We start from the raw sequence: 9,117 nt of genomic DNA, 5'->3' as shown, positions 1-9,117 counted from the left end.
GAGAGCCCGTACCCTGCCCTAGGTGCTGACAGGGCACCCGTCCCTGCCGTGTGGCACTTGCTGTGAATAGCGAGTGTGATCCGGAGTGACAGGATTATGTGTGCAGCGTCACTCCGGCTTACCGTGAGACGGCAGGAACAGCTGGCCAGAGCCCTGCAGGCGGCCCCCCTGTGGCCTGTGCTGAGCCTGCACCGCGGCGTCCGCCTCTCCCTGCCTCAGGACTTCGCGGTGGAGTCACGGTCCATCCGTATGCCTGCTGGGAATGCTGCGCACGAGGGGAGGCCCTTCCCCACAGCTGTGTCCACACAGGGAGGGCTGGACAGTGAGCGACCCCTGCTGCAACCACCTTCTGTGCCTGTGCGTCTTGCCTGGTTTGAAAAATGCTTTCCCCCATTAAAAAGTTGCTCTGTGGTCTTTAAAACGTGACGGTCATCAGCGTCTTCAGCGCACACGTGGACACATGGGGACGTGCACTCACACAGCACGTGCCCACACTTCCACTCTGTGGGGAGGCTGTGGGCACTGCTGGTTGCCCCCGGGGGTGTGTCCAGCGTAGCCCGGGGCTCTCCCTGACCCAGGCCCAGTCCTCTCATTGCTGGGGTTTGGACCATGGCGCCTGGTGAGGCTGCGGGGCACTTGCCTGGGGTCTCAGCTCCAGGTGGGGGTATCTCACCCACATCCTCACCAGCACAGCCCCCTTGGGGACCCCTCCACCCTGCCCTGGGGCCCCAGCTCCTCATTGGAGAAGTGGGATTCAGCATGTTCTGTGTGAGGGCTGAGGGGCCCAGCATGGGAGCGCTGGCAGGTGCAGGCGCAGGCACAGGGGACCCCCCTCTACCCGGGATGCATCCCCCACACTCTCCTTCATGCTGAGCTGGGCTTGTCTTTCAGGCTGTGGGCTCTGCCCAGGAACTGCCTGGCAGGCCTCAGATGGAGGCAGCTGGGGAAGAGGTGCTGGGGAGCACCTCGGGTGGGGGCCAGCTTCCGTGCACAAGGAACATGGCGCTGTGACCAGCTCAGACACCGCGTCCTCCCTCCAAACCTCAGGGAGCAAAGGCCCTGTCAGGTCCCTGGGAGCAGACAAAGATTCTCCTGAAGCCAGGGGAGCAGGGCCATGTGTTCCCAGCCCAACCCCCTCCCCACTCCATCCTCAGACACACAGCTGGAACCATGCCAGAGCCGCACTTTATTCCAGGATGTGACACAGGGCAGTGGATGCCCGGCCTCGGGAACCCCCTCCCCCCCATGAGGGCTTGTCCAGGGCTCCCCTGGAACACAGCTCAGCCAGGCAAGGCTGGGAGAGGGCTGGGCCCCCCAGGTGACCTGCAGACGCCCCCCCCCCCACCTGCACGCCCCATACAAGGGGAGCCCTGGAGCCCGGCCTGCCTTGACAGGAAGGAGATAGGTGAGAAATAAATACACGGCTGGGCCACCAGCAGCAAGTGCGACAGTGTCCGGGCCCCCCCAGGGCCACGTCTGCCTCTGGTGGCCTCACCGCGGCCCAGGCCATTATCCCCAAGGGTTCCACCACCACTATCAGCGAGCACCGTGCTGGGCACACAGAGGCCACATGTGGTGGGACAGCAGCCTGGTGACCCCTCTAGCCAGGGAACCAGGAGCACGGGCTGGGGCGACTCCCGCCCAGGGAGGACCTGTGCGGATAATCCACCCAAACACCCCTACAGCCCCCACGGCCCCGTGACACACAAGAGGCGCTCAATAAATACTTGTGGAGGTGGGGAGAGGGCGGGGTGGCATGCGAGCAGGGCCCAGTCCCCAGCGGCCGGCAGCTGCCAACCATGCCGGCCCCAAACAGGGCTCTGCGCTGAGGCCTGGAAGTTCCCTCAGCCATGGTGGGCGGCTCCTGGGGGCCGTGTCTGAGCTCGGGAGCCAGACTGGGCCCCGGAGGAAAGGGGGGCCCTGGGTCAGGGAGGGGCAGGTTGACTGGGTGTGGTCAGCAGCAGCGTGACGGGGTCAGAGGTCAGGGCCGGGGCTGCCTGCCTTGAGGTTCCAGAGAAGCACAAGGCCCTAGAGGCTCAGGGCCTACCTGGCAGCGCCCGGGCTGCCCTGAGGAGCAGGTGGGGCCAGGTGGCATCAGGACGCTGCAGCCCCCCATCCACAGGTCCCCTCCGTCAGCCACAGTGAGTCCAGTGTCCGTGGGCCTCTGACCGCACTCGCTAGGGTTTATGCTTGAAGTGTGCCTCCACTGCAATGGAACAGGGTCCGGTGCTGTCACGGCCGCAGGGAACTGGGAGCCCGTCCAGGCTGCTGGCCGCCCGCCCCCCTCACCTGCGTACTCCTGGGGCAGCATGGGCCTGTCCACCGCCTTCTGGAAGGCCGCCACCCACTCCCTCTGGTCGGACTCCGTCTCGCAGGCAAACAGAAACTTGCGGTCGGGCGTGACAATGGTGATGCCGTGCGGCCAGTGGTGGCCCTGGGTGGACGGCGGGAACCCGTGCAGCACCGTGTAGCCACTCTCCTTGCTGCCGATGAAAACTTCCCCTCGGGCGAAGGCGTCCTGTGGGTGGAGACCACACTGGAGGCGGGGCCATCTCCCTTCCGGCTTCACTCAGAGCCAGGGGAGGCCACAGGCCAGGACTCGGGAGGCCACCCACCCTCCTGGTCACACATCCAGTAGCCCCAGCCAGTGAGCTGCCCCCCTGTGCTGGCCGGGCCGGGCCACAGCTCTCCCTTACCAGGGGATCTTTAAAGTACATGAGCCTGCGGTCGTCCATGGTGAACCAGCGCTTCCGGAAGCCTTCTGTTTGCTGTGGGTCAGAGAGGGCCTGTGACTGGCAGGTCAGCCGAGGCAGGCCTGCATCCAGCCGGCAGCAGCACACCCCGGAGGGCAGGGTCCAGGCCAGCCCGGGTCAGTCACCTCCACTCATTCACATCTGCCACTGGCCATGCCACACGAGGCCTCTGCACACGCCCGTCCTCCCAGCCCGGGTCAGTCACCTCCACTCACGCCTGCCGCTGGCCACGCCACACGAGGCCCCTGCACACGCCAACCCTCCAGCCTCCGCATGGCACCTCCCTCTTGCTCCTCCAGGTTCCCCAGCCCTCCCAGGGCCCCAGATGGGGGTTCAGGCCTCACTTATAAGCCCTCACACTTGCACTTCTGCTCCGGGACCACCAAGACTCCCGGGATTTCCCTCTCCCTCCCACATCATGCCTCAGGGAGTGGCAAGACGTGGGCCCCTGGCCGCGTGGGTACACAATCCTGTGGGTGAGGAAGCTGGTCGGACTGAGCAGGCAGGGAGGGTCTAACCAAAGCCTAGGACAGTGGCCCGGGTCTGCGGGGACCCTGACCAGGCACAGATAGGGGCCGTGAGGACCCACCAGACACTGACCAGTTTAAAACACTGAGGCAGCAGCTGGGAAGGTCACTGCACTTCAGCCCGAGACCCACCATGACACACCCCAGGCCACCCCAGGCTGCACGGGCGGCACACGCACCTTGGGCCCCGTCTTTTCCATGTAGCCTTCCTTCAGGTAGTTCCTGGAGAGCTTCGGCACCAGCTGGGGCAGGACACACCGGGCGGGGGGCCTCAGAAGCCCAGCTCAGGCCGAGACCCTCCCTGGCTGTGCCCCTCCGTGCTCCCCTCACCCCGGGCCACCAGGGCAGGGTCCAGGCCTGGCACAGCCTCTGCAGGGTCCACGTCTCTGCCTCTGCTTGCCACCCCTTTCCCTCCCCCTTTCCCTCCCCCTTTCCCCTTTGGCTGAGCTTAAGTTCTAGAGTGAGGCAGGAGAACTGCAGGTACTTCAGGGTGAGCCCTTGGCCAGTCCCAGGCCCACCCTAGGGCTCAATGTCATCCCAGAGTCAGGGCAGGAGGGCTCCCTCCACCCCCCCACCCCCCCACCGCTGTCTGCCCTAGAGCTGAGCGCAGGGCCACCACTCAACTCACATCTGCGTCGCTGGCCCCCGGGAATGCCACCTGCAGGTAGTGGAAGCGGGCAGCTCGGAGTGCATTGAACCAGTCCACAATCTCCTAGGGGCAAAGGCAGGCACAGGCTTGGGCTCAGGAGGCTGCAGGGCTGGGGTCCCCACAGAGGGGCCGTTTCCCCCAGAGCCCAGCCCCTTCCTCCTCCCCGGCACCTCAGCTCCCAGCAGTCCTGTGCAGGCCTGGCCTCTATGCCCGCACTGAGGCCAGCGCTGCTACCCAGGGGCTGCCCCTCTGGGAGGGTGGGTACAGACTCCCCCAGTGAAGTCCTGAGAAGGGCTGAAAGGCCTAAAGGCTGGGCTGGGCTGGGCTGGGCTGGGCTGGGCTGGGCTGGGCTGGGCTGGGCTAAGGGCTGGGCTAAGGGCTGGGCTAAGGGCTGGGCTAAGGGCTGGGCTGGGCTAAGGGCTGGGCTAAGGGCTGGGCTAAGGGCTGGGCTGGGCTAAGGGCTGGGCTGGGCTAAGGGCTGGGCTAAGGGCTGGGCTGGGCTAAGGGCTGGGCTGAACTAAGGGCTGAGCTAAGGGCTGGGCTGGGCTAAGGGCTGAGCTAAGGGCTGGGCTAAGGGCTGAGCTAAGGGCTGGGCTAAGGGCTGGGCTGGGCTAAGGGCTGGGCTGGGCTAAGGGCTCGGCTGAGCTAAGGGCTGGGCTGGGCTGGGCTGAGCTAAGGGCTGGGCTGGGCTGGGCTGAGCTAAGGGCTGGGCTGGGCTGAGCTGAGCTAAGGGCTGGGCTGGACAGCACAGGGCTGGACGGGGTCAGGGGCTGCCATCCAAGCTCACCCTGTGGCCCTGGCACTGCTGGGGCCTGGGCCAGCCTGCCTTCCTTTCAGATGGTGCTATTTTTATGAAGATCCTTATTTTGTAGCTCATGGAAGTCTTGGGGTGACGGGGGAAGGGAGGCTCATCTGTTTATGAACAGTCTTGGAGCTGTGCCCCCTACCAAGAGTGCTGCGGCAGAGGGCAGAACTGCTGTCCAGGGAGCTGCCCTGGTCCTCTGGAGAACGTGGAGTGGGCCAGCAGCCTAGAACAGAGGGCCCATGCCCCAGGCCTGGCACCCAGCCCCACGTCAGGTGCCCTTGGGGTCCGTCCAGACCTCAGCCTGGCTGTCCCCTGCTCCCAGACCCAGCGGCCCTCCTGGGGTCTGCCCAGACCCTTGGCCCCATGACCTTGTACCCTGAGCCCCGGGGCCCCTGTCCAGGCTATAGACTGGAGCTGCTGACCTCTGGAAAGGTGCCCATCTCCACTCTTGGCTCCACCCTCTCCTGGCCAGGAAGAACTAGGGAGCCCCATCCCTCTTCCCTTCTCTCATGTCCCCTTAGGCTTCTCCCCCAGCCCCTTTGGCCTTGAGTTTCGTCCCGCAGGCAAAGCCCCCAGCACTGGACCAATCCAGCCACAGCTTCTCCAGCTGACACCTGGTCCAGCACCAGCTGGAGGATGGTACAGCCCCAGTCTCCTCCTACAGCAGTGGGATTGCCCCAGTCTCCTCCTACAGCAGTGGGATTGCCCCAGTCTCCTCCTACAGCAGTGGGATTGCCCCAGTCTCCTCCTACAGCAGTGGGATTGCCCCAGTCTCCTCCTACAGCAGTGGGATTGCCCCAGTCTCCTCCTACAGCAGTGGGATTGCCCCAGTCTCCTCCTACAGCAGTGGGATTGCCCCAGTCTCCTCCTACAGCAGTGGGATTGCCCCACCCTCTTCCAGTGGCCCCACCCAACAAAGCCCCGCCCACCCCAAGACTGCCCCGCCCTCTTCCAGTGGCCTCACCCAGCAAAGCCCCACCCACCCCAAGACTGCCCCTCATAGGCCTCCCACCCTGCTTTCTCCTGTGGCCCTTCCTCCTAGGCCACGCCCACCAGCCACACCCACACCACCCAACCAGCCTCCCCTCCTTCCCCCTCCCACCCCATTCCTCCGGCCCACCCCTTCCCATTTGGCCCCGCCCTCCCTCCGGCTAGAGGAAGCTGAACCTGTCCACACCGCGCTGCCCCAAAGGCCTTGGGAATTCACCACTCCAGGTCCCCCGGGAAATGGAGGGCGCTCTAAGCAGGAGAACTGGTTGGAAGCTCGCCCCTTGTCCCCCAGCAGGACATGGAGCCGGCTCTCGGGGGCTCTGGGCAGACGGGACATGGCTGGTGCACTCCAGGGAGCTCTGTGACCCTGCAGGCTGCAGCCCGAACTCCCTCAGCTCCCACCGCTGGGGGCCAAGCGCCTCTGCCTGGGCGGGGGGATTTATCTTCGGAGGATCTGACCTGCCCAGATTCCAGGATATCTGGGAAAGATTTCTCACAGGGAACACAGCAGATCAGACCGGCAGCAACTTAGAAGACAAAAACATTTTTCAGGAATAAGCAAGCTTCAAAAATTAGTATTAGTAAGATACCACAATCAAACCAAAAACAGCGTTTCAAAAAGGAATATTCAGCTAGGCACGGTGGCTCACCCCTGTAATCCCAGCGCTTTGGGAGGTTGAGGTCAGGAGTTGGACACCAGCCTGACCAACATGATGAAACCCCGTCTCTACTAAAAATACAAAGATTGCAACTGGACGCGGTGGCTCACACCTGTAATCCCGGCACTTTGGGAGGCCGAGGCAGGCGGATCACCTGAGGTCAGGAGTTTGAGACCAGCCTGACCAACATGGAGAAACCCCCATCTCTACAAAAAATACAAAATTTTTGGGCGTGGTGGCACATGTCTGTAATCCCAGCTGCTCGGGAGGCTGAGGCAGGAGAATCACTTGAACCTGGGAGGCAAAGGCTGCAGTGAGCCGAGACTGCACCATTGCACTCCAGCCTGGGTGACAAGAGTGAAACTCCGCCTAAAAAAAAAAAAAAAAAAAATTGCCTGGGCGTGGTGGCACGTGCCTGTAGTCCCAGCTACTCAGGAGGCTGAGGCAGGAAAATCACTTGAACCCGAGAGGCAGAGGTTGCAGTGAGCTGAGATCACACCATTGCACTCCAGCCTGGGCAACACAGCGAGACTCAATCTCAAAAAAAAAGAAAAAGAAATACTCCAAAAACCAAAGGTTCTCTGTAAAATTAAATACATAAGAGCAGAAACAAAACCCTCAATACAGTGTTGGAGACAAAGTTGAAGAAATCTCCCAGACAGCAGAAGCAAAATGAGCCAGCTTAAGAGTGCCAACATCTCCATAACAGGAGTTTCAGAAAATGAGAACAGGGAAAGTGGAGGGAGGAAATTATTAGATAAGAAAGCAATCCCTGACCTCGTGGAAACCAGTAACTGGACTCGAAAGGCCACCCTGGGCCTGTACCCAGCACAGCAAAAGACGAGGGACTCTTGCCAACACACGCACGGCATCGGAGAATTTCAAAACCCCACGACAAACGTACTGGGAGGGAGGAATCAGTGCAGAGCCTTCAGAACTAGCAGGAAAATTAACTCCAACCTAGAATTCTATATCTAGCCACAGTCTAAGCCAAGCAGGAGGTAGAACGTTCCAAGGTGCCAGGTGACAGGCCACTTTCCTTCCAAGCACATCACTTCTACCAAAAGGAACAAGTAAACTAAAAAGAAGTGGGACCGGGCGAGATGAGCCTGCAGGAGCGAGATCTCCATGCCATGGGAGTCACGGGCTCCCGGTGCCCAACTGCCTCCAGAGAAAAGTCTGCAGACAGCCTATGGCAGCACACCGTCAACTGCGGCAGAGAACACAACCGCTTGCTGTGGGAAAAGTGATCGAAGCGTGCTCCGTCCGAGGTATCCAACGTCAGCCCCGTAACAACCCCAGGTGCAGACACCAGGAGAGCACAGTGGGCAGGGGACGGGGACGGGCACGTGGGAGGGCATGGAAAGAGCTGGAACCTCTACTTCCTCGTGGGAAGTTGTCAGATGGTGCCTAAAATGGGTAAATTTGCAGCAACACCGGCAGGTTATTTTTGGATACGGGGACAAATTCCCAACGGGGGTTAGGAGGGGCCTCAAACTTCTGTTTCTCAAGACTTGGGAACAATTTAGCGCTTTAGACCACGTGCACATAGACGGGTGATAAAAATAGAAACGAGAACCAATGCAACAGAGAGGCTGGACCCACCGCTGGGCCCCCTGCAGCCTGCCCCAAAGACAAAAGGATAGCTTTTGTGGGAGTTTTATCTGGGTTCCCCTCAAGCCCTCCAGAAATGAGGGGTGCACCCGCCCTCCCCACCGCCACGCCAAGGGCAGCCAAAGGAACACTGCCCAAACCAGCCCCAGAGCTGGCTGCTGTCCCCTTCTCCTCCCCATAGGACCCCAGTTCCCCCAAAGGCCCCCTGTGGGCATTGTGGGGGTGGTGGATCCTCTAGCCTGAGCTGGCAGCCCCCACTGACGGGGGCAGGCTGGGTGGCCCCAGAGACAGCACGGTGATCCGGTTCCTGGGCAGCCCGGCCCCGGGAGGGAGCCTACTTCCTGCACATGTCTTCCCCTGCTGCCCACCCGGTGCCCACCCTCCCACACATCCAAGCACCTGCCTTCTCATGCCGCCCGGCCCGAGTGCCTGCCTTCCCACACTGTCCAAGCACCCACTGAGTGCCTGTCTTCCCACGCTGCCCAGCCCAAATGCCCGCCCTCTCGTGCCACTCAGCCTGAGTGCCCGCCCTCCCGTGCTGCCCTGGCCCGAGTGCACGCTAGCGCCCACCTTCCCATCCTCATGGTAGATGAAGATGTTGCGCGTGCTGTTGTCCTTCAGGTAGGTGACCTGCAGGCCATGGGGGTGGCCGATCTTGGCCGGCTGGAAGGTGGCGTTTAGGTGCTCAATCTTCATCACAGCCTTGGGTTCCTTGGCCTGGGAAGGGGTGGGGTCTGAGCACCTTACAGGGGCCACCATCCAAGCTCGGGGGAGCAGGAAGGGCAGACCCTGTGGGTGCTGACGACACACCTGCTGTGCTGTGTGGCTTTGAGCAAGTTACTTAACCTCTCTGAGCCTCGGCCTCCTGGTCTGTAAGCAGAAGGTAATGGCACCTCCCTCCCAGGGGTGATGGGGACTCAATGACACTGTGTGGGTGGCTTTTGACATCAGACATTGCACCTCCCTCCCCAGGGGCAGCCCCGGGCCCCACACGGCACAGCAGCTCCCACAGGGGCAGGCCCCAGCCACCAGCCCACCTCCAGGCAGCGCCCAACAGCAGCATGCCACAGCTCAGGGCGGGTGCTTCCGACCATCAGCCCACGGCCCTGGGGCCACCTCG

The 9,117-nt window shown here is 62.3% G+C and overlaps 1 protein-coding gene across 2 annotated transcripts in view; it reads right to left on the bottom strand.

Annotated features, from left to right (window-relative positions):
- Nucleotides 1-1,166: 1,166 nt before the first annotated feature.
- The window catches only part of LOC105483425 (ArfGAP with dual PH domains 1), a 58,934-nt gene continuing 50,983 nt past the window's right edge, over nt 1,167-9,117 (bottom strand). For both annotated transcript variants that reach the window (XM_011744317.3, XM_011744318.2), the window contains 6 exons: nt 8,568-8,714; nt 3,909-3,992; nt 3,460-3,522; nt 2,697-2,768; nt 2,290-2,518; nt 1,167-2,206 (listed from right to left, as the gene is read on the bottom strand). In XM_011744317.3, the coding sequence (XP_011742619.1) occupies nt 2,178-2,206; nt 2,290-2,518; nt 2,697-2,768; nt 3,460-3,522; nt 3,909-3,992; nt 8,568-8,714 (624 nt within the window). In that variant the 3' untranslated portion in view covers nt 1,167-2,177. The remainder of the gene's footprint in view (nt 2,207-2,289; nt 2,519-2,696; nt 2,769-3,459; nt 3,523-3,908; nt 3,993-8,567; nt 8,715-9,117) is intronic.

The sequence above is a fragment of the Macaca nemestrina genome, chromosome 4 (genome assembly GCF_043159975.1).
Source record: "Macaca nemestrina isolate mMacNem1 chromosome 4, mMacNem.hap1, whole genome shotgun sequence".
NCBI classification, from domain to species: Eukaryota; Metazoa; Chordata; class Mammalia; order Primates; family Cercopithecidae; genus Macaca; species Macaca nemestrina.
The sequence above is the reverse complement of the archived record's forward strand: the minus strand, read 5'-3'. Positions and strand labels throughout refer to the sequence as shown.